Source organism: Hylobates moloch, unplaced genomic scaffold (assembly GCF_009828535.3).
Source record: "Hylobates moloch isolate HMO894 unplaced genomic scaffold, HMol_V3 SCAFFOLD_11, whole genome shotgun sequence".
Lineage (NCBI taxonomy): Eukaryota > Metazoa > Chordata > Mammalia > Primates > Hylobatidae > Hylobates > Hylobates moloch.
In genome coordinates, this window is record NW_026652286.1 from 56630767 (window position 1) to 56657077 (window position 26311).

The 26311-nt window shown below is 36.8% G+C and overlaps 1 protein-coding gene across 13 annotated transcripts in view; it reads right to left on the reverse strand.

Annotated features, from left to right (window-relative positions):
- DLG2 (discs large MAGUK scaffold protein 2) overlaps positions 1-26311 on the reverse strand; it is a 2210459-nt gene that overhangs the window by 971047 nt on the left and 1213101 nt on the right. Inside the window, exon 1 of one of the 13 annotated variants that reach the window (XM_032761690.2) lies at positions 25594-26271. The exons of 11 other annotated variants lie outside the window; for them this stretch is intronic. In XM_032761690.2, the coding sequence (XP_032617581.1) occupies positions 25594-25671 (78 nt within the window). In that variant the 5' untranslated portion in view covers positions 25672-26271. Of the gene's footprint in view, positions 1-25593; positions 26275-26311 lie in introns of those variants that run through there. One more of the 13 variants, XM_032167977.2, reaches the window with a different exon arrangement.

Below are 26311 nucleotides of genomic sequence, written 5' to 3' on the forward strand. Positions count from 1 at the left end.
TACAAATTTGCTGGCACTGTGGACATATATTATCTTTTCAGAAAATAACAAGGTAGGCAGGTGCCTTCCTACTTGTGATTACTAGAGCTAGAAAACTACCACAAATGGGCAGCAACATTTACGACAAGTAAAATTGAAATCAATGGACCACATAAATCTTAGTTGTACACTGATTTAATTAACTATAGTGAGAAAATAGGCAATGACTCTGTTACTATTTAAGACAATTTAGAAGACATCTGTGGTACATTTTTTTGCCTCAATTCACACTTGGATTAATGTAGGAGAAATAAATAAGAGGTGGATGGTGGTAAGCTACGGTTCAATCGTTAATAGAATGAAACACATTTTCATTTTGTAAGGTGCAGAGAACATAAGATCATGTCCAGTAGTCCTAAACAAAGCAACTGTCGTATCATTGTATTACACAACACATAGTATTGCATTTCAAGTATCATTATTATGCCACAGTTATTGCTTACTATTTCCTTTACTTAAGCTTACAAATCCTAGAAAATACAAATGAACAAACCATAGATTGACTTTATTTCTTGCTATAGATTTTGGAGACATTTTCGATTTATTTTCTAGCTGAGCTTTCCTTTTGTTCAACATACCCTGATTATGCCAAATACTATGTACTTGATTTTTACAGTCTGACAGAGGAGCGCAAGTTCTACACTATTGACATATAGATGGAAATGCCATAATGGAGGAGTGTGCGAACCCAAGCTCCTACATCTGCAATCTTTAGCACCCTATAGCTGGGCTTAGCTAAAGTCTGCCCCATAACAGATGGTAATATTGATAATGGCAACAGTGATGGTGATGATGATTCTGAGAATGTGATGATGATACCAGAAAAAATTGAAACCCTACCATGCATGTTATAGTTCATAAAAATGTTCATAAAAATGAACAAACCATAGACTGACTTTATTTCTTGCTATAAATTTTGGGGACATTTTAGATGTATTTTCTAGCCGAGTTATTCTTTTGTTCAAAATACCCTGATTGCGCCAAATACTATGTACTTTATTTTACAGTCTGACAGAGGAGTGCAAGTTCTACACTATTGACATATAGATGGAAATGCCATAATGGAGGAGTGTGCGAACCCAAGCTAAATGTTTGTTCACTTACTCAGAACAACATGAAGAAGCAATTAATATTAATCTCCATTTTAGATGAAGCAACCTAGGCTTGGTAAGGTTAAGAGATTTGCCCAAAGTAACACAACTACTAAGTGACAGAGTTATGGTACAAAAAGATAGATCCAGCCAATATGGACATAAGACAAACAGTATTGTAAACTGCCACATGCCCTAGGGGAGCTGAGAACCATCCACCCTTCCTTACTGGCTGTTCCCAGTTTGCTCTGGTGCCAAGCTAAGCAACTGCCTTAAGGCTCCATGGTTTTGAGCTTTAATTTTTCCTCATTTTGCTACATTCCAGTTCCCAGAATAGAGTTTTGCCTTGGCTGACTCTAGTGGTCCCTGTTCTAAGGACTGCAGGCCATAGCCTAGCATCTGGGATTTACGGGAAACCTCCAAGATAACTTCCTGGAATTTATACTTCTCTAAGATTCCTCCAGTTATTATCTGAAAACCCAATGGAAAATCCTTTGATTCATCTTGGTAACAATGACACCTACTGTTATCTGAATTATAATATATTTCTTAGTATGCATACCTTCTGGTACAGACAATTTGAAGGCTAGAAATAAGTCTTTCAATCCTACTGACACAATGCCTGACACTGAATAATGATGAATGAATGACCTAGTTAGGCTCATAGACTCAGAAGTCACTGTCTCATTCACTGGGTCTATTTCTTGCTGTCAGATGTCTCAGCCTGGATACATTCTCACATCCAGAGCCAACCTAGGTCTATTCCAGTCCTCTATCTCTCCTTATCTGTATGTCTCATGATAAAGCCATCATGTCTCCACCAGAATCTGCTGATATGAAAGAACAGCAGAAAGCACGGAGTAAAATGAACTACTAGTTTAAAAGTGGTATTTCACTTTGGTTTTAAGAAATAATTAATGATCTTCCTAAGAAAAGAGGAGGCATAAACAAAGGCAGAAGATATTTGAGTTGCTGTTGCATTTGAAAAATGCCAGGCAGCCTTGAGAGGTTAAAATACAGAGACAGCAGTTTTGTGGTAGCACAAGGGTAGATACCAAAGAGATCCAGAAATGTGTTGTGTCCTCACTGTAAACTCACCTGCAAGACACATGAAGCATTCATGGGAATATGAAATAGATATAGTTAAATCTCCAACCTACCTGTTCCCAGACTGCTTTTTGTTTTGAGGGCCTTTCATACTTAATAAAATCCCTGCAGGGTTCAGTCACAGGTTCTCAGAACACACTCAATCACCTGCTGACATCAGCTATCAAATGGGGCATTACTTGAAAATAAGGAATATGATTATCCCTGATGAGGGCAGCTCAGTGAACCTTTCCTCCGCGCTTATCCATCCTTCTCCCTGACAGATATGGTAATGCAGATTTTTTTTCTTCAGTATAATTATCAATTCAGACATTCTGACTCCTCCAGGAGGAAACTAGCTGAGAGCTGGCTGGGAACCTTCAATTTCATTCAAGGGTATAGAACATCTATTATGTGCTGAGTTCTTTCTATCATAATAGCAACATAAACTTCAAAGGCAAAACCCAAGCCAGTTCGAGAAAACATCTATCTCTTATATATGCAGAAAACAATTATATGCAATTTCTATTGTGTTCTTCAATATATCATCTTTTAATCTATAAGATAGATCATGCTATTGTATACATTCTAGGTCACTTAACTGCTCAGTTTCCTCATCTGTAAGACAAGAATAACAGTATTAACCTTTTAGGACTATTGTGAAGATTAAATAAGTGATTATCTCTAAATTAATTAACATAGTATCTGGCAAATGTTTACTGTTATCATTATAATCATCATTATTAATAAGGTATTCAGGATAGTCTGCCTACACTGAACTATGATAAACTACTTGCTTGTCATAGAAGACAAGATTTACAGGCAGGTAGGTGAATCTGAACTTTCTATTTTTACTATTGCTGCATAACCATAAAAGAAATGGCTTATCTCCTATTTTTGTACTATAGGAATTCAATCCACAAACTGCCTGAGGGAAAAACTTGGACCATCTTAATAATATACATAGTAAATTCCATTCTGGTTTGTTTTGAAATGGGTATTATATTTGGACTGAACGTTTTCCTCCCTAGATTTTATCTGAATGGTTTATATGGGTGTCCTTTGGTCACTCTGTTTAAAGCACATATTCATATGCAGTACATAATCAAGACTGATCTATCTAATGACACTTGGAGAAAATAAGACAGAAATAAAAGCAGTCCTAATATTATGAGACTATTTACAAACAATGTCCCAACTCAGGATGCTGCTGCAAAGTAGCTTCTTGCCACTTCCAGGTTTTAATGCCTTAATTAATTATGGAATGATGTTTAATTATGTATTTTATTATGCATAGCAAATATAAATTACATACCTGATTGTTCATAATTGTATTAAAAATATGTATCATTTATCATTGAAAGTGAAAGACCTTTTTTCAGGATGGATAAAGCTGTTTGGGGAACAGAGTATGGGTGGAATTAATTGTCCCCACATTAATCATTTATTTTATAAAAATGTGAAGGTCATTCTCCACTTTAAGACACTTCCTGAATTCCTCTAGCAAGGTCTGGCAGCCAAATTTCAATATGCAAAGCAGAGGATTATGCAATGTGCACTATTATTCCCCTAAAGGCAAACAGCTTTTATTTAATAAAGATGTTATTCTAAGAAGCTTTACTGTGGTATTGTCACATATCAGAACTTGTTCTGAAATGTGATTCTTATTAGTAAGAACAGATGACCTTTCTCTCTGAGTAGAAGAACTATGGATGTCATTGCATGCACCTGCTAATTTTCCCAGAATCACAGGGTGATAAGAATCACAATGCAAAATCCACAGACACCATTTATTAAGCATTCTTTCTGGGAACAAACTATTGCATGAAACACATGATGTTATTATCATATTTTGTGAACCATTATGAACATTACATACAAAGCACTATATAAAAGTTTTCTATTCATCTTATATAATCTTCATTTTTCCCCAATTTTATAGAAGTATGCCTCAGTAAAGTATTTTTCTGAAGATTATGCAGCTAGATGAAACAACTGCCAGACTCCAAAGGCCAAGTTTTTTCATTATCAATGAATGCATATTGTCATAATTCTAAGAATTAGGATTCATGATTCCAAAGTGGAGATTTGTCATAGGTGTGGCCAGGGCCAGTGAAACACATGGGGCTTCTTCCCAGACCCTCAGGTTTGACTCACTTTTTTGACAGTCAAGATGGTAATCAGTGGGCAAAACACTTGGGCCAGACAGAAATGGACTTCTGGCTCCACTGGTTGTATGACCTTTTACAGGTCATTTTGTTGCTCCAAAACTCACTTTCTCATCTATACAGCAGTGATAATAGTACCTACTTCATATATGCCTTGAGAGGATCAAATAAGTTAATCACATGCTGAATGCTTTGCCTGGGGTGCCACGTGTCATAAGCCATCAATAAATATTAGCTGTTATTGCTATTTTTTTTTTTCCTCCTTCTCTAATAATTTTAATTACTATTTTGGGTTTTTGCAAACTAATCATTGGCTTCTTTCCAGTTCTTTCTCCTTTCATCTTAGTCTTAAATTCTAAATGCGTAGAACCTAAAACATCAAAAGATTAATAAAACTCCCTTCTCCATTTTGTGCTCCAGCCTTGGTACCAATATCCTTTCATGAACCTATATTCATACTTTTTTGTTCTGTTTAGTTTCTTAACAATATCTGTCAAAAATAAAGTCCACAATATTACTCCTGAGTAACTTAGAGAGAGAGAAAGAGACTAACATTCAATGCTTCTTAAGAATTTCCCAAACCAAAAAGAAATTGAATGTCACATTTTCTGTCCAAGAAAAATCAGCGTTTCCGGAGATGTGTGCTGGGATGTCTATGGATGTACAGCAAAACTGATTTTTTTTCCTTGTTTCCCACTTAAGCAAAACGAAACTGTCTTCTTCAAGCACAGTCATTTAAAACAATAGTAACCAACTCCAAAGAGCATGAATTAGAATGAAAGTTCACTCATTTAGACAAACTGGGAGCAAGGATGCTCTGAATAACTGACTACTCTGACAAAATAACATATTCTGCTAGATAAGAAGGCAATATCACCTAATGATTAAAAACATGTGGTTTGGGATAAGACATTTTGAGATTTAAGATCCTGGTCTGCCACTTATCTGTGCAACCTTAGCAAAGTCACTGAAGCTCCTGAAGCTTGAGTTTCCATATACATAAAATAGTCAAATTGTTCCAACTCATGCACTTCTGCTGAAGATTAAATGAGATAATGTAAAGCATTACATTAATGCAAGGTCTCACACAGTATATGTGCTCAATAAAAAGGTTGTTGTTATTATCAACATTATTATACCAATATCATCTTCATAACCATTATAGTAAATAACAGAAATAATGGAAAGAAACTAATAAAATGATGCAAAATATTGAATTTTGTGTTTTCTTGGGGAATTGAAAAGAATGGATTGCCATTACTTTATAATTACTGAAATATGAATTTGGATTCGACGAATACTGATAAAGTAGCCACACAAAAGCCTATTTAATATTTGAGAAAACAGACACAGAAATGCAGATTCCATGATTAGGCAGCTAGTTGGTGAACAGCAAGAATGTAAAGACAGCAACATAATGTCCAGCACACAGTAAGGGCTCTGTGATTAGTTACTGAATAAATGGATGGATGGAGATATGCTGTGGTTTAGCGGAAACACTGAATTTAGACTTTCTGATTGTGAATACTTTGCTTGGATTTCTTAATTCACACTTACTATATGATCTATGAAAGTCATTTTAAGCGAAATTCAATTTCCCCTCCTATAAAACAGTGATAATAGTATCTGTCCACAGAATTAATGTGAGGTTGAAATGAGACAAGACATGGAAAGTATCCAGCATTATGCCTGGTACATATGAAGTGCTCACTACATGCGAATTTCCTTCCCTTTTCTCCTTGTACTAAAGTCCATCTCTTTCCCAAACTACCACAGCTTTCTTTAAATCATACATAGTCCCTCATCGGTACTTTCCTTTCTCCCCAGTACAATCATCTATTTGCCTTCCAGGTCAGTTTGCAAATCCAAGGCTCTTGATAACTTCATCTGAGTCTACAGCCATTTGCTAGGGTGCCACAAACACATACCCCACCCTGACCCATGCCCATCTACTCTGCCCACCTTGCCCCTTTAGTTCCTTAAGATGTCATCTCACAGCCTATCCTCAGCTCTTCATTTCTCACTGGAGATGCCTCTGCCTTCTTCAAAACAATGACAGAATTCATGAAGATGTGTTTTTTTCCCCACCATTTTATGTATCATTTTCCTGGCTTTTAAACAGCATTAGAATCTCACTTTATTCAGGAAGCCTTTCTGGATGAAACTTAAAAAATTGAACTTCTTTTTGTACACTGTAACACCTGGGAATGGACTTCCTATCTCCCTATCCCTTAACCCAATTATACTCTTACAGTATTTCTCAACCCTAAATTATATACTTGCTTTACATGTAATATAAATAAATTCCTTGCTGTCTATTAATATACTGAGTTAAGAGTCAAACTCAATGTCCAAGTTTCTTATAACTATATCTTAAGATAATGTGAGTTTGTTCTTTGACCATAACCATTTAGAGTGTAGTGATTGGTTCATATTTCAAAAGCACTTTAAAAGGAGTTTGCATATGGTGCTACCATACGGTAGCACAATTCCTTATTTGTATGTTGGGCTCTTATTCATCTCTGTGTTGCTAATACTTTCCATACATCCTGGCACAAAGTAAGACTTACAAGATCCAGAACACAATGTTATTTTCTAGTTTAGTTCTATGAACACATAGGGGCTGAAAAGTCCCAATGTGAAGTGACAGTGGAAAGGATGATAAAAAGAAGAGCAACAATACTAGTCCAGAATGATAGATGGATGATATATGAAGGACTTTATATACACCATTTAATTTAGTCCTTATAACAAAACCATGAAGGAGGTACAATTACTTTTAGAGATGAAAGAAATGAAGTACAGAGTCATGAAATAACTTACTCAAAATTAAATAATAAGCAAAGTCCTGAGTTTGAAATCCTGGTGGAGTCCATGCTTTTAACCATTATTGCACTGTATTTTCTTGTCCAAATGGTTTTTTGAACTAGCTATACCATGTCTACCTTCTGTTCATGGAATTAGGTGCTGCTACCTCCTTACGACAGCATGCAAGGCTTTCTCCTATCTGGTCCTATCCTTCCTTCCCAGATGCAACTCTTAGTTCCCTCCTCTATACCCTATTCTCAACCTAGAATAAATACACTTAGGTTCCCTAAAATGCTCTTATCCCATTGCTTTCCATGTTTTCTCACCCTGGAATGCTGTCCTACCCTCTTCTGCCTATCAAAATCCTTTTTCTTCTTTATAATCAGTTATTTTTCCGTATTTTCCTTGGAATATTCTCTATTTCTAGACTGGAATGATGTATTCCCTCTTTAGTATATTCAAAACTTTTGGTTTGACTTGGAGACACAAATTGCTTGCCTGCCTCTTACGTTAAAATGTAAACTCCTTAAGGGCAAATGTTCTCTCTTATCTGTCCTGGTATACGTAATGCTCTACACATTGCTTGGTAGACAAAACTCAAAGTTTTGTGAATATATGAAAAAATACAGAAAAGAGAAGGTGAGAGGGAGAAAAAAGAGGGTAGGAATAGGGAGACAGGCAGAAAGAGAGAGAGATATTATATATTACTCAATTTGGTGGGCTCGTGTAAGATCTCTGGTGCTTAATTAACTCAAACTTGCACTTACTTTGAAATTAAAATCCATTTAAAGTTCTATACATGCTTTCAAAACACGTTTTGTATTCAATAATATCTCCTCAATATCTATCCTATACCTGGGAGAAATTACACAAACTAATATAATAGCATTTTACCTTCATAAACATTTATGAGCTGCAATATTAGGCAGTCACACCAAGTGCTTACAGAAGTAAAATATATTAATTCTGGACATCATTTAGAACATCCTGAACGTACTGTCTCATATACAAAACAACCCTCAAAAGCCCTTCCATTAAAACACGTTTGAGAGATGCCAATAATTTTATGATCATTTCTCTATTTCTGGACAGACACACAGAAAGAAGGGAAAAAAGTCCTCCAAACTAGACAATAAATTATACCTTCAAAACATCCCTCTACAAGATCCCCACCCCCAGACCAGTGCAGATTTGCAGGGAAGGCCCTGTGCCCCTTTAGTGAGAGTACCATCTCAAGTGTGAGGTAATCCCATTATATTCATTGCAATTAGCCTGTGTCCTGAGCCTCCTGCGGACAAAAGCCTACCCATTTTGATCCTAATTAAGAGCACAAAATTCTTCCCAAACTACCTTCATTATTACACACTGCGTGCTTGGCTCTATCAGGCAATACCCTCACATTCTGGAAGAATCAACTGCCTCTTTTTAAATCCGAGATAACCACACCAGTGTTAATTACGCCAGTTAAAACCTTTTCCTACACTCAGCAGATGAAACCCATTTCACTAGAACAACACTGGGGCTACAGGAAAGAGAAACCTTCGTTACAATGAAAGGTAATCAGAAAGATCATGTTTGTTGCCTTAAAAACAAACACACAGAATAAACAGAAACAGGAGAAAAATCTTCAACCAAAAGAAAATTATCATGTAAACCTTCTTAGTAAAGTATATGGCTACTTAAAAAAAAAAACAAAAAACAACTGAAACGGTGAAACAAGTAAAACTCAGCCAGGTTCTCCTTTGACCATAATATTTGACCACCATATTTGCTGCATTAACAGTCACTGAGAACCATAGGTCACTTTTACTCACTTTGACCCTAGTAGAAAACAGCTAGTTCACTTTATTTCGCCTAACACCCACCAGCATCATCAAATGCCTAAGGCATTGTATTATTCAAGCAAAATTTCAGCAGGAAAAAATGTATCACGAGGGTGTTTCCAATCAGTCAGGCCTTTAGAATGAGATTTCATTTGCCGCTAGTATTTCACTGCCTCAGCACAGTGACCAATGCTGGTTTTCTGACATTCATCTGTAGAAACCTAATCCTCAATGCAGTGGTATTAGGAGGTGGAGCTCTTGAAGTCCTTAGGGTGGAGCCTCATGAATGGGATTGGTACTCTTATAAGTTAGTTCCCAGAACCCTCCCTTCCCCTTCAATCTTGTAAGGTTATAGTGAGAAGACACCTATCTATGAACGAGAAAGTGAGCTCTCACCAGATATGGAATCTGCTTGTACTTTGATCTCAGACTTTCCAGTTTCCAGAATTGTGAAGAAATAAATATTGTTGAAGCTACCCAGTTTATGGTATTTTGTTACAGCAGCCCAAACTGATTAAGATAGCCTTTTATGGTATATTTATGTCTGCAGTTGTCAAAACAGGCTCCCAGAACAGCAACAGGACCTGTAAACTTGTTAAGAATGCAAATTCTTCCCCATTCCAGACCTTCTGAATTTGAAACTCTCTGGGCAGAGCGCAGCAACGTGTGTTTTATCACGACTTCCAGGTGATTTCCATGCACACTAAAGTTTGAGAATACTGTAAACGTCTCCTAAAGCATCTCCTTGTCTGTACTCTTGCTCATTTCTAATACACTCTCCACATTCTGCTACCAGATAAGTTTTTCTAAAATCTGAATCTGATCATATCAACCTTTCTCTCACCTTAAAACCCATCAGTGACACTGTTATTCCATCCTGCATCAAATAATTTGTACTATTTAGATAACAAACCAAACCTTTTACCATCTGGCCCCAGCTGACCTAAGCAAAGTCACATCTTCCCATTCCTTTGTGTACCTGCTCTGCTCAGGCCAAGATGAATTTCCTGCTGCTTCATGAAAAAGCCATGCTCTTTGAGGAATCTGTGCTTTGCCCTTTTTCTCTGCTCGAAATGAATCCCTCACTGCATCTGCCTGTCAAACTTCTTATGTTAAGTATTTTCAAGCATCATCCCCTCTCTGAGGCTTCCTGTGGCTCCTTTCCTTTTTGTCTACTTCTCCTGTTGTGCCTACAAATTGTATTGAGTCTAGAGACCTCTACAATGCACAACTTTGAAAAATACACTTGAATTGTCATGCTATATGGTCGTCCACTCAAACATCTCTCTCCCTCACTAGCTTGAACTCCTCAGAATTGAGGAAGGCACTTGGGCAAATTATGTCCCTTTTATTTTTAGATACTTAAATGAGAATACATTATGCATCTATCATTCATTCTAATGACTACTTATTTTAGTGAATGAATAAATGAATTGACTCTGGAGCACTTACTGTATGCAGCACTGTTATGCTTATGATTTAACTCTAGTATCCCTATTTTACAGTTTAGAAAAAGAACAACAGCAACAAAACTGAGCCTCAGGTATCTTAATTATGATGTTTTAATAGCCTACCACAGTTCTGGGCACATTGGTCATGCTCTTTAAAATTTATTTGATTGTAAGCTATAGCAATGGTGTCAATCCTCTTTAAAAATTTTCTGTCTGAATAAGGGTATGAAGTTGACCATAAAGTCTCTCTCCTTAATGCATATTTAATTCTGGTTTAGATTTGCCAATCAAAATTTATAAAGACGGTTGGAAACTAACTTTTTATCTTTATAACTCATTACACACATTCAATTTTCCCAATTTTATTCATGTTTGGCACACCTAAATCATTACAGCAGTTATCATAGTTAAAGTTGTTTTAGTTTAGACCCTCAAATTAATAAATGCTAAGGAAGGATTTAATTAGCTAAAACCTAAATTGTCATTATTAATTTACTAGTTATATTACAATACCTTGTAAAACATTTATGTTTCAGTAAATGGAGTACCTACTTTCCAGTGACCACATGGCATAGCTAATTTACTATACAACTAAATATTTAATTACTAATCTTAGTAAAGCTAAAGGTACTTAGCTGAAATTAAATTGTATTACTTGCAACAAAATGCTTAACGTCATGACTCTAGACCTACCCAAAGTCACTTCTCCTGCTTTCTTGTTATAAAATCTTATCAAAGTAATAACGGAAGTTGAAAGATTTGTAAGTATTTCTGAAACATTCTCAGAATAACTGTAAAGGGTAGATGGAACTATCGAAAATTAGCACATTTTATGGCAAGGTCAAATGGGGAAGGTCTGAACATTTTTTCATTAATGTTAATATTCAGAAGGGTATTGAGTTTTCATTTGGTATGATGAAAATTCTAGAAATGGATAGTGGTGATGGTTGTACAAAATTGCAAATGTATTTAATGCCCATAATTCTTCTAAACATGATTAAAATGGCAAATTTTATATTATGTTTATATTTTATCACAATAAAAAATATATTCAGGTTTGATAACTAAATGATGTTTTGTCTCACATAGTACACTAAGACATTTAATAATTTGACTTAAATTCAATTGTGTCCATGTCATGCCTGGCACTTGTCTACTGTAACTGATGGGTTAAAAAATAAAATCCCAACCAACCTACTTTATCTTTTTATCATCTAAGATGGACTACTTCACAGACTTATGAAGTATTTACTCAATCAATAATGGAAATGTATAAAATCCCTAAACACATCATATTCGTCACACTACGTTGCAATTGCTCCTTTATTGTCTTCCTCATACACTGCTGAATGTTGAGTACTGAATAGGCCATGTTCACCATCACATCCCAGCTTCTCAGCATACTGTGAGGTACCTCTTAAATGAATTCATTTATAGATTGTTTAGTTTATCTTCTAATTACTCAAAGTTAGTGTCCAGTTTCTTTAAAAAAAAAATAGTTCAGAAAGACAGGCTCTTTGCTCAACCAGTGATTAAATTACATAAATTATAAATAGGTGTGACATGAAAACATACATAGGCGATACACATTCAAGAACATACAATGTTAATCATAAATGCAAAAGTAAGTCATCTTCTGCTATTTGAATGTACTTACCTCCACTAAACATTAAACAGTCCGTAAATGCAGAAAAACACATTGAAGTATCTATATAATTGAGCAACAAATAGTGATGCTGGACATCGACTTATTTTCAAAAGCAGAACTGGTGCCTTAGGAAGACAGAAGTCTATTGTACTAGTTAGAGGCCATTGCCCTACCTCCACAGATGATGCTGTCTTGGGTAGATATCAAAGCAGACACTCTTGGATAGATGCTTTTCAAGTTAATGACTCAACAATCAAATGACAATAATCCTAGTATCTCTGGTAAGATGAACTGCTTAAATCAGAGTCATCTTCCAAAAGTACTGCTCAGTGACAGTGAAACTCAAGGTTGCTATATTAGGGCATAAATGTGCTTGCCCATCCATGCTGATATTGTGGAGCATGTGATTACAAAGTTGTTCAAAATAGTCCTACTACAGGTCAAAATCAGAGGCAGAGAATGACATAAAAGAGTTGGCCAATTAACTGAGAAGCTCCAAAGAATTGCATGCACCCCATATTATCTTTTTAAATGACTTGTCACATTATATTCATTTAAAAAAAACTTAGGTAATACCTGTTATTCAAAAATATTTACTCAATCCTCATAATAGTGCCTATGAGACAGGCACTATTATTCTCATTTTATAGATGAGGAAGCACACGAGGTTTAAGTAACTTGTGCAAAGTTCCACAGCTAGTAAATGGCAGTGCTGGGATTTCAAACAAGGAAACCTGGATCTAGAAACCATGTTCTTAAATACTCTACTTTTATGTATCAATATATTTTAATAGAAGTATTAAAAATAAGAAGAGTTTAAGGCATTTTTTTTGGGTGGGTAGAAGGACACTATGGACATTCACATGTGCTTCCTAAGAATATAATCAAAGCACGTGTGTTTTATTCTAAACTTGGAGAACAGGGCTCAGTGAATGAATGATATACCAGGTGGTGTGCAATCAGGCATGATCACAGAGCTCAAGAATGTTGAGATTCAGCAAATAAGCAAAGAGGGTCTGGGCAAGACAGAATAAATAAGAGGGAGAAACTGGCATATTGTTTACACTGTTTAAGCAGTATAGAGTTTGCTAAGTGTTTGCCTTAATTGTGTGTGCTTCCTTTTAGACTTTTCCAATCTATATCTAAACTTCCCTAGGATAGGGACCATAAATGGATCATTTCTGTATCCGTGCATCATTGTAAGTCCCAGCACAGTATTATTAATAGTACTGTGCAAATAAGTATTTTTTAATACCAAGGGGCAAATGAGTACTTGCTGAATTGTTAATTGACTTCAAAGGCTGCAGATAATTCATTTACCTGAATTTTATTTTCCTGGGGTCAGTCTACAGTCAACCTGGAAAGATAGAGAAGATATGACTTTCGAATCGTTCAGGACAACTAGATAGGTGATTTTAAGAAACTGGAGTACGGAAAGCATTATTTAATCTGGACTGTATTGGAATTTGTTTTCTAAAAGGCATAGTGTAGCTGATAACTGCTAACAAGCATTATTCATCATACTACATTTTATCCTGCTTTTTTCAAAACACTCACTAAAGAAATGACTAATGCTAAAGGAAATTCTTACTTGTGTATTACAAAAGCCATTTTCATAAAGCCTTTGTAAATTCTACATATACATAAAGAAAAAAATCAACTTTAATAAAATAATGGATATTTGAATTAAACATGATATTCAAAATGTTATACTTGGGAAGTTAACAGAATGCTATATGCTGAGATAACAAGAGACAAAATCATCCTACAACATCCCCTATCCTTCATAAATTAAATCTGAGAACATTAAAAATAGTCATAACAATGAAAAGGATTACTTATGGAAAGAAAATGGAAAAGAGAAAGTGGTTAGTGAAGATATTTGCCTCTGAAGATCTCAAAACTGTGCATCCTAGAGCAGAGGTAATAAAAATGGTTATTTCTAAGAAATAGATCCAAAGTGACTCCATTCAATTCACAGCAGGAACATTCAAATTAGCAATTAATGCAACCACTGGTGTGGAATTGTTTTCCAAATGCCATCCTGTTGGGTGACTTTTCTTTGTTGTTGTTGTTTTTTTCTTTTTTTTTTCTTTTTTTTTAATGGAAGCAGGGCACTGAAGTCATGGTAAAGTCACAACAATTACATAACTGAAAATTTCATGAAAGATTATCAATACCACCGCTCAAAAATATGAATATAACCAATAATACTTTTGGTTAAATGAAAGAGGAACTTATCAGGTACTGTTTACCAAAGACATTAATGGTAGTGCTTGAAACTCCTTAATATTTGATCATGAGAAATACATGTAGGAGCACACATCTTAGTGGTGCATGAAGCCAATGAGGCCGAAGTTTGGAATTGCGAATATCTACGTTCAAATCCCTAAAACTTGGCCATCAATATTGGGGAGATATTGGACAAAAAACATTCCCAAACCTTATATTACCTGGGGACTCAGCTTACTCATTTGAAAGGCATGAGAAGTTACTGTAGCATCATGGTTAAGAATTTGGACTCAGGTCCAGATAGCTTGGGTTGAAATCCTGGCATTAGGACATGGTAACTGTGCATCTTTGGACATATTAATTGACCTCCCTTTGCCTCATCTATATAAAATGTGGATATAATAGTACTTTGCATATAGGGCCATTGTGAAGATTGCTAAATTAGAACATGTAAAATCACAGAGTAGTGACTGGCCCATAGTAAAGACACAATAAATGTTCATTAATGTTACTATTATCTATGAAAGGAAGGTCCTTTCTAGTTTTGAACTTCAATGTAACATTACATGGGACTCTTTTCTCTTTTTTCCCAAGACTTGAAATAAAGCAACAAACGTCAAGTGATACATTTATCAGCTGGAAGATAAGCATCTTGAGTCATTCAGCACATAATACTTCCTTTCAAAGGAGAAGTGATATGTCTTAATTGGCACTCACAAAACAGGGAATCCCTCTCTTAAAAGTTGGGTAGTATATTTTGAAAGAGAGAATGTATGGGAAAGGCTGGGAGCAAGGGGACAATATTTTATAAGGAGGATCTAGAAAATTATTTAAAAGGAAATAAAAACCTAGAACTCTCTCAGAGTCATTATACTAACAATTCCAACTAGTTAAAGAAAGATGTTCTTCTTAGTCATTTTCTGCCTCTAGCCAGAGACAGAGATATAATTACACACCTCCTCATTTTATAAAACCAGGGTGACAGAGAAAGTTCATTCTGAAGCCCAGGGGGATAGCAGAGTAAGAGGCATCATTGGTGAAGAGGTAAAGCAGAACTATCTTTCATTCTTTCTAGAACTAGGCAGAATACTTAAATGAATGGTAGGAAGGAAGAAAGGAAAAAAGGAATGAAGGAAAGAAAGAAGAGAGGGAGGGAGGAAAGAAAGGAGGTAGGGAAGAAAAAGTTTTTACAATAGGTAGATTCTTCACATGCAGTTTTAATTGAATCAAAAACCCATGAAAAGGTGGTTATCACCATTTTTAATACATGAGAGCACTAATAATCAAGGAGGTGCAGTCATTTGCTCAAGGTCACCCAACCAGTCTTGAAGCCAGGTCTTCAGTCTTTCACTGCCTTACTGTTCTTGGGTGGTGTGCCAATAAGAGGATTCACAAAATGGGTAAAGGACAGAAGTCAACAAAGATGACAAAGAACTTTTACAGGAATCTTGGGGAAAAAAAAACATAGGAAAGTCAGTCCTATGCCAGGCTAATGTCCAAATAGGAAAGGAACAAGAAAAAAACTTATTTTTCTCATTCTTCTTGAACTTTCCCAAGCACTGTCTTTCCTTCAACTCCCCTAACCCCAATATACTTTTTTTCCTTTCCACAGAAAATACATTTTTACCCTTCTCATGCTAGGGAATCACCAAAACGTCTGTCAAATCACATAGATCTGCACTGCTAACAAGCACAGGAATACCCCGGACCTCAATACGTCTAACAGTACTTGTTTTGTCATTTCTTGCTGCAAACCCTGGTGAAAAGTTACCAGCCCTTCTGATAGTAGAAACTTTCTCCAATACTAGCTTGTGAGGAACAGTGGATGGTATGATAGGCAAAATCAATCAATTCTGTTTGTAAATCAGAGTGACCTAAAGTAACAAGTAGGTGTGGAAGAGAAGAAAAGTATTTTGTGAGTTAAATGTATTTTTTGTTTTATCAAGTTTGTTGGGTGAATAGTTTGCATTCATTTCGCCTCCTCGGTAGGTTAGAAAACGATAAAGACAACCAAAGCTATCCTCCAAAAGCATTTCATTCATTCTCCTTACCCTCTACTCCTTTTTAAAAAATATATTACCATTTTAAATAACCTCTCATAGCTCCTTCAAAACATTGAGTGGTGTTAACTCTGCTGAATCCATGTGTTTATCAGAGCTTACATATTTTGAATAAAAAAGAACACTATTTCTACTCGGTGTTGATAGGCTGGCCTTGGGCACTAAAAACCACTCTTTATTAGACATCATCATATATATCTACAATGATGGGAGGTGGTATCTTAGCTTGGGCTGCCATAACAATATGCCAGATATTAGGTGGCTTAAACAAAAGAAATTGATTTTATCACAGTTCTGGATACTGGGAAGTATAAGATCAAGGATCTATCAGAGTATGGTTTCCAGTGAGCTCTCTTTCCCTGGTTTGCAGATAGCTGCCTTTTCTCTGTGTCCTCACATAGTGGAGACAAAGATGAAGAAATCTGTCTCTTCCTCTTCTTACAATTCCACCAAGCCTATCAGATTAAGACTCCACCATTATGGCCTCATTTAACCTTAATTACCACCTAGAAGTCCTATCTCCAAATACAGTCACACTGGGGACAAGAGCTTCAACATATGAATTTGGGGAGGTCACAATTCAGTCTGTAGCAGGTGGGATGGAGATTCTTTAAATAACTGGAATTTTAAGATTGAGAGTCTTCAAACAATAAACATTTCATCCTCAATTATAAGCTTGTAATGATGTGGCATGTGGGATAAGGCAGCTGGAAAATTTTAGTTTGATGTCATTGTTGGTGGCTGAAGAAGACTCTGGCTTTATGCTAGTTACTGTTTGTTTTACTTCAGTGTTAGTGGCATGGAAGGTGAGAAAGGAAGAGAACCAAAGCCTCAAATGCAATGCTATAAAATGCCTCATAACTCCTCTTTCTTCAAAGAAAAAAGGTATTTAAAAAAGAAGAGCCCCTGAGCATTTTTCATCCTGCTCTCACTTTGAAAGTGGACAGTCTCCATTATATTCTTCTTACTAATGGTCAAGGAAGTTCCAGACCTTTTGTGTATAGTCATTTGGCATAAATGTTCTGTTTCACCTAGTGCTGGGCATTTTGCTAGATGCTGAGAATACAAAGACAAATGAGTACAAATCTTTCCCTTTAAGGATTCTGCAGTCTTATAGAAAATCAGAATTAGAATCAAAGAATGTTTGAGTTGGAAGGAATCTGCTTGCAGATGAACTCAGGCCCAGGAAAGCTTGGACAATTAACCAAGGTGGCACAGGTTGTGGGGCAGAGCCAGTTAACACCCAGGCCTACTGACCTCTAATCTGGTCTTAATTCCTATACTGAATACAGCTGAGAGTGTCCCATCCAAGTGAATCATCCAACCAGGGTTCATTTAGGACCTTATAGATGCTAGGTGTCCAGACCAAATAGGACAGAATTTATAATGGTTTAATAATTAAAGATTTAATGAGATATTTGAGGAAATAAGACTACCTCAGATATAAGCAAATACTACGAGGCATTATTTAAAGCAGAATGGCTTCTCTAATAGCCTCATTCCTGCAATACATGTGCAAATAAGACATGCAGATCATCTGATTATCAAATTTATCTTTACAATGATAATCATGCTTAAATTCTTGCTGTGTGGGAGAATGTCTCCTTTCATCTTCATTTTCCAATGTAATATCATTCAACAATATCAGGTAGAGGAATATCATTCTAAAGTTATATTAAGAAAAAAAATGCAATTAAAGTTTTGTAACCTAGACTTAAACAAGGCTATCTGGATATCTGGTTTCTGAAGGACCATAACTGAGAAGTCAGGTCTCATTTCCAGCTTATCTCTTCTCTATATCAGAGGTCCATCCAACTCAAGGTAGGTTTAAAGAAGAGCATAAAATATGAGTTGGGGCTAGGGTCACAGGCTTTAGATTCAGTAAACCTGTTCCTGAATGCTGGCTCCACCGCTTGTGACCTATGGCAAATCCCGTAACATCTTATACCTTAGTTCATCTATGAAATGCAGCTAATAGCCAGGCACAGTGGCTCACGCATGCAATCCCAGTACTTTGGGAGTCCAAGGCAGGCAGATCACAAGGTCAGGAGATCGAGACCATCCTGGCCAACATGGTGAAACCCCATCCCTACTAAAAACACAAAAAAATTAGCTGAGCTTGGTGGCGGGTGCCTGTAATCCCAGCTACTCAGGAGGCTGAGGGAGGAGAATTGCTTGAACCAGGGAGTAGGAGGTTGTAGTGAGCCGAGATAGTGCCACTTCACTCCAGCCTGGCAACTGAGGGAGACTCCATCTCAAAAAAAAAAAAAAAAAAAAAAAAAAAAAGAAGGAAATGCAGTCAATAAGAATACCTCAGAAGGCTGTAGTAAGAATTAAATGGATGGTATATGTAAAGTGCATGTAATAATGCCCCAGTAAACTGCTTAACAGTCATTCCTACAACTAGTCACAATTTTACAGTGGTTTTGTGACCAACTATCTTGCCCTCCAGCCTACTCCTGCCTTCCTTCACTTTGGCCATTTCTCTGATCCTGCCCTTACTCTCTGTCTACTTTCCCTGACCTTATAAAAGTTGTGCTTTTTGCTCTACCAGGGTGGGCAGCAGTTCTGGGACCTCGGAACAGGTGCTACTGTCCATTTTGCTGCTTGATTCACCTTTCAGGTGACAGAGGAGAACTGCAGGGCTGCGTTCAGCATGGACAAACACCTGTCCTCTCTGTCACCACAGCTAGGCAGACACTGGCGCTGAGTCATGCTGCTGCTCACAGCTGAGGAGCTTTGAGAGACTCACAAGCCTCTAAGAAAGGGATCTAAGAGGACAATCTGTTCATCCTTCTCTCCAGGTCAGACCACTCTTCAATCTACTATGAGGCAAAAATAGAAATAAAATGATCACTGAGAACTGGTGAATCTTCAATATCAGGACACTTCTTATGCCTGAGATAAATTTCAGATTTTGCATTTAATTTTTAAAATTTATTTTTCATGGGAAAAATAAACTTAGTATCTAACTCATCATAAACCTACATGATTTTATAAATATAGTATAATATGTATTACATATAACATATATATACACACAATGTGTAGCATACACAAACATACAGAAGCAGAGTATTATTTACCAGCGAGGAGATCAAGGTCTAGAATCATACAGGGTTTCTAATCATAGTCACCTACTGGTGATATGTTTTCTCTCTAAAAACTAGTAGTAATAATCTCACTGGGTCTTTATATTCACAGTTCTCAGCTCATAGAACAAATTCAATAAATATTAACCATTGTTGTTTAGACATATAAATATATAGTGGGAGTCTGGAAGGCTTCTTGAGCTTTCTCTTCTGCAATCTAAATGGTTCCAGTTTGATTATATCTTTTAATTCATTTCATAATGTTAATTTTCATTTTTTTCCTTTATCATTTACCTTCCTAAATTCAGAATAGGACACATAATATTTGTTGAGTCTGATTGGCACAAGTCAAAATATATGATATATCTCAGTGTTCTGCATAATACTTCTGTATGAAAACTATTATTAATATTACCAGATAAATAAAAGTAATTTGATAGCAAGTATAATATTTTAAACATTTTATTTATATTAACTCATTTTATGCTCAAAGTAAATTCATTCATTCTTCACCATTATGTCATACATTATTAATTCTAAGAATAAATATTTTTCACATTTTAACACTTGTGAAATCAAGATGCATCTTGCAATTCATGATGTGTTATGGTTTCACTGGCAATCTTTGTTTTAGTAATAGATGAAATAATGATACATCTCAAAATTGATGACAACCTCGAATCAATTAAATAGCATATGAAAGACAACTATGTGTCAGGCATTCTTTTAGACCCTAGAAATATGTTGAATAAGACTGAGAAATCGTTCATTTCAAATCTACTGAAGATTGCAGACAAATGAAGATAATTACAACTAATGCACAAGTTGCTGTGGGAGCTGATGATAGATCCATCCTGGGCTTGTAGAGGCCCAGAAAAGATTCCTAGTGATGGTGATGTCACCCAAGGCTAGAGTGGAATTAGTGATGGGTATAGCCAGGCTGTGATTAGCTGGCTAGCCAAACAGATTAAGCAAAATCCTGGAAGCTAGAGAGAGGATGGGCCATTTAGGTATTTGAAAGTAGTTCAGAATTCTGGATTTAAAGTGCTGATAGAAGAGGGGCAAGGTACGATGACAGAGAGGAAAGCAGAGGCCATGTCATGGTGGGTTTTGTAGATTATATTAATGGTTTGAACACTATCTTGAGGACATTGGAGATCTACTGAAGCATAAATGTTACTTCTATTTGACAGATGAGAAAACTGAGGCCAGAGAAGCCAAATGACTGACTTCAGGCTGGATAGCAAAGAGCAAGGCTAATTTAATCCCCTCCCTCTAAGTCCTTGCCCAAAACCTGATGCTCTTTATATTCTACTAAGATCAGCAGGACATAATTCTCTTTCCTTGGTCCTACTGCCAGCAAATGTATTACTAGTTTATCCTTCATTTTAGTTTTTGTTGAATTAATATGTTTGGTTTAGACAAGGGGGAGAGTAGAACTAGAGTGCTGGTTTTTAAAAAGTTTTCCAAGGTGGGCCAGGCATGGGGGCTCACGCCTATAATCCCAGCACCATGGGAGGCTGAGATGGATTGCTTGAGCCCAGGAGTTCGAGACCAGCCTGGGCAACATGGTGAAAGCCCATCTCTACTAAAAAAGCAAAAAATTAGCCAGCTGTGGTGGCACACGCCTGCAGTCTCAGCTACTCGGGAAGCTGAGGCACAAGAATTGCTTGAACCCAAGAGGCAGAGGTTTCAGTGAGCCGAGATCACATCACTGCACTCCAGTCTGGGCCACAGAGTGAGGCCCTGTCAAACAAATTCAAAAAAAGTTTTCCAAGGTGAATATGGCCTAACGTCAGGATATGTGGGTTCGGTTACATCACTCGTAGGTTATAAACTGCCAAGCTCATCTATAGGTGTGTCTGTTAGATTATGCATATTGATACTAGTCTTTCCTAAATGCATCATGAAAGTACTTTTCATAACGTGCACTAAAAAGATAAAGAAATATAAAAATTAAAACAAAAACAAATGAAATAAGCAATGTATTGCTGATGGGGAAGTGAAAGTTCACAAGTTTTGGTATTTTAATACTCTTGTATATTACTACGTAACCAGAAATTGCACTTTCGATTTATCTTAAAGATTCTTCAACTGGCCTTTTAGAATAAGACAGTCTGGAGATTGCGTAATTAAGCGATTTAAGCTGAAACGTGACAACAGGCATACAAGTAAGATACTAACTTCTGAATTACTTACACAGGGTCAAAACAAAGAAGAAAGGAATAATTATTTGAATGGAGGTATCTATCCCAGCCAGGTAATCTGGATTTCACATTATCACTTTTAAAATAATTTTATTCAGAGAATTTGTTGGTACAAATGAACTTTTTAATGAAAGAATAACAAAGAATCTCTTATGTAGCTTATTTAGAAAAATGTCAGTGTGAATCACCTAACACCTTTGACTTTTTTCAAAAAGAGAGCACATGTACAGTTGCCAAGCATTTAGGTCCTTTTTGATTAAAGACATTTTTGGATTCTATAGGAATAAGCAATGAGTACAAATGCCAATGTTAAGGTTATAATGATATGACAATGAAAAGCTATTCAAATAGAATAATAGGTGTCCCAGCATGGTGGCTCATGCCTGTAATCCCAGCACTTTGGGAGGCCAAGGTGGGTGGATCACTTGAGCTCAGGAGTTCGAGACCACTTTGGGGAACATGGGGAAACCTCATCTCTACAAAAAAATACAAAAATTAGCCGGGCATAGTGACACACGCATGTGGTCCCAGCTACTCAGAAGGCTGAGGTGGGAGGATCACCTGAGTCTGGGGAGGTTGAGACTGCAGTTTAAGCAGTGATTGTGCCACTGTACTCCAGTCTGAGCTACAGTGAGACTCCATCTCAAAAAAAAAAAAAAAAAGAATAATAGGTGACAAAACAAGTTTGCTACACTTAACCAATGATAGAGGACAAAGAATGTAAAATCTTTAACAACATGAAAGAAAACTGTTTATTCAATATAGTTTATGTATAGTCTTATCTGAAATAAAGAGGTTGAGTTACACAATCAGTAACTTTGATTCTGTAAACATTATCACTTTGAAATTCTAATATAAAAGAGAGGGACAAGATAAGAAAAGATGAGTAACCTTATTCAGACAAGACAGATTAGTGGATCCATAAGAATGATGAGTGGAAGGAAGAAAGCGCTAGAGACACGAGGAGTCAGTTTTGGAATACCTTGGGCTGACTTGGTGCAAATCCCAACACTGAGACTTACCACTAATCCTGTGACCTTGGGCTAGCTACTCTTCTCTCTAGGATTCAGGAAAAATAATTTCTATTTATTAGGGCTGTTGTGATAATTAAATTTTTTGTATGAAGAAGCTAATGTATAAGCTGTATGGAGATTATTATCATTAATATTATTATTGTTGTGAGCATTATGATGGTCATTTTGTGATGCTACTGAGTTCTATTGACATTAGCTGAGGCAAAACAGTACACCAGACAACTAGTAATAAGTCACACTGAGTGCTTAGGATGACATTTAGTCTTGCACGTTCCTAATTATTAAGAGCTTTTCAATTAACCCCAAGCTTGAGGAAAATACTTTTCAGTGTTAAAATAGAAGTGAAGGGCTATAGTGAGTTCAGGTTGTTTTATTAGAGTTGGAAGACATAAACTGTTACCTACTAAAAAAAAAAAAAAAAAGCCCAAAATTTACTAAAAATCACAATCATTGTCCATTGTAAAGATATATCTCCCCAAATGCTAAAATATGATCTTTCACAATTAAGTATACTCGTCATTTTCTAAATAAAATTCAATAATAATCTTATTTTATACATCTTCTTCCATTTGTTGATAAACCACGACAGCATATCGTTAGTAGCACTTTACATGCCCTACTGTTTTGCAACTATGTGATCTCTGATGTTATAGGAATACCTTATGTAAATTAATTCATCTTGTTGTCTTATTTGTTAACTGTCTTCTCAGCTACTGAATCCCTAGAAAAAAAATTAATTTAAAATTATAGTTTTAAATAAGCTATGTTATAAAATTAGGTATACAAAATAAATGAACTATTTCCATTCACCAGGCATTGACTGAGTGCCTACATTTTTTGAGGCAACACACCTTTTAATTTATTTCAGGAACTCTGTGAATACAAATTCCATTAAAAAATACCAAGATGTTATTTCATGTTGCTTATCATGACCTAATGTTCAAAATTAACTCCTCCTAGCTCTCTTGCTAGCACAGAGGCAGTAGAGTTGATTTTTCCTTTGGTCTTTATCACTCAGAGAGCAAACCTTCAGTTCTCTAATGTAGATTTCCTGATGTAAATGTGTCTTACTCTCTGAGTAAGGTGATTAAATAATTTGAACCCTTAAAATCAAACGTGGTTTCTTCTTGCTTGTTTTAAACATTAGCCATCACAGAAATGGATGGGACAGATTGAAAGCCCCTCACTAGCTTCTTAAGAAGCAGAAGCTCAGATTACTTTGCTGTATCAATGTCTTTTTAGGTTCTATACACTGAATTTCATAGAGCTGCTATTTCCCACATTTGGGCCGAGGCTTGAAATAAGTGCTTCTGGGAGATTCAACTTTCTTTGCATACTAATTTGGCATAAGACATTATCTCCCAGTGGCTGTCAGAGCCATTTGTGGTCTCTGACAGTTTTCTCATCCATACAACATATAATTTTTATAGGAAGAGAGGACTTTTCTAAAACATTTGTTCCAATAAAAGACCCACTTACAATCTCCTTCCTTCAAAATTACTTGAAAGTCAAAACAAAACACAACCTCAAAAGCCAACTGTTCAATATATATGATACTAGTTGATACATAATAGTTAGGCTTATAATCTTTTTATCTGGGCTATATAGAATGGAGAAGAGACCAATTCTACCCCAGTCCTCCCCTCCCTCTCCTCCACCAAAAGCGTTATTAAATAACAGGTCAGTCATGTTCTACAATTGTCAGATCTGGACATTCTAAGAGGCCCTAAAGTCAGAACTCCAGTGATATTTTCTCTTCTAAAGCTAAAGAAAAATCATATCTTGGTTCATCACTGGATTCTTGTTCATTTTATCATTTCCACTCTGCAGGAATGAATAGCAAGTTATAGTGAAGGCATCTTTCTAGGTGAGAGAAAGGACTGTGCCACAGGCCAGGAGAGCCATCTCTGGGTCAATCTCATGAGTTTACATAAAGCAGTAAAGAGATTGGGCTGAAGATCATATCCTCAGAGGAATATGAAAAATCCGTTTCACAAGATTTTGTTACCTTTGGAAGTTTCCCCAATGCCTATCACATTGGCTATTGATTCCCTAAATATGACAGTTTGGACAGTGCCCCAGAAAGCACTGGAGAAATTAGAGAGGTAAGCTATCATCTTCTGTTATCTCCAAGCATGTGATATACCTTAGGACTTACAGGCCATTTTAATTTCTCAGGGAAATATAACTAATTAGGTAAGTCTACACAGAGATTCTCTGGAAATAACTGGTCATGCTGAATACAAGAAATGCAAATCTATTCTTTAAATGGCCACAACTACCTGATTATAAATATAATTCTTGCTCATTGTGAACACTTCTGAAATGATGGCTTAGTGAAAAGACACCAAGCACCCCTGTAGAGTCTGGTACACATTACTGAGAGTCCCAGATATATGTTCCTAGGACACACACTGGAACACATGTACTATAGAGAAAGGCTCAGGTATTTATAATGCCCACTTCAGAACCAAAGATCACAATAATAAAAATAATGCAGTATAGCAACAAGTTTACTAGAGAGCTCTCTGAACAAGAAAAAATTGCAGCTGCTCAATTGCTTTCATCCTATGTAATTTAAAGGAATCTTAAGTCTCTGTGAAGACACTCTATCAATTGATGATTTCACCATGCATTTTGAATAGCCAATGATCTTGCTTAACCCTTAATGCTCCCCTCCCAAGCAAGCTAGGCTCTAAGTGTTACCCCTTTTCAAAGTGGCACGGACCACATTCACAGTGAGAGGAAGGTTCTCACCCCAAGCAAATAAAGATTGCGTGTGTACTCAGACCAATGGTCCAGAGCAGGCAGTTGGCAAACGGAAAGGTAATTTTCAACCCCACTCATTCCATACCTTCTCTGATTTCGCCTTCCTGGCATTGTGCACGAACCTGCGACCCAGCTTCTTAGCATACCAGATAGAGGCAAACATAGCGATGCCAATGGAAGGAATTCACAATGAAGCTGCCGCACAATCAACTTCCCACCTCGGCTCAGAGACGAACAGAATTAGGCTGGAGCTGTCACTTGCAGGCTGTTGCTTTCTCAGTTCCTCTCATGCTGGTTAGCTGAGGGAGAGGGTGGGAGGAGGGAGGGGTTGGGGGAGAAAAGGCAGTCCTGTTTGGCCAGTCTGCAGGTATATTTACATCCTGCCAGCAGGAGGTCCGGGTGAGGCAGGCGCTGCCTTTGTAGCCAGCTCACACGCATCCAGTTGGCTAAGTATTTGTCTGCAGTTCTTCGGCACCGGCACCGTCGCCACCAAACTCCATGTGTGTCAGGAGGAAGGGAAGCTGCAGTGAAGTCCGGAGGCAGCTCACCTCCCGCTCTAGGCTTGGGCAGTTACAATCCTCGCTTTGGCTTCCCTCTATGTTGACAGTACGTGCTGGCGGCAGTGGCCACATAAAGACAGATCCACATACAGCCTCGCAGGTAAATCAGCCAATACAGGAACTGCCAGGCATGGAGAAGAAAGCTGCCAGGCAAGGGGAGAGGCAGAACCACCATGAATCTGCCCCTGCAGGCACAAACAGGTGTCCCTGGAATCCAATCCCACTCATATCCTCCAAGAGGAC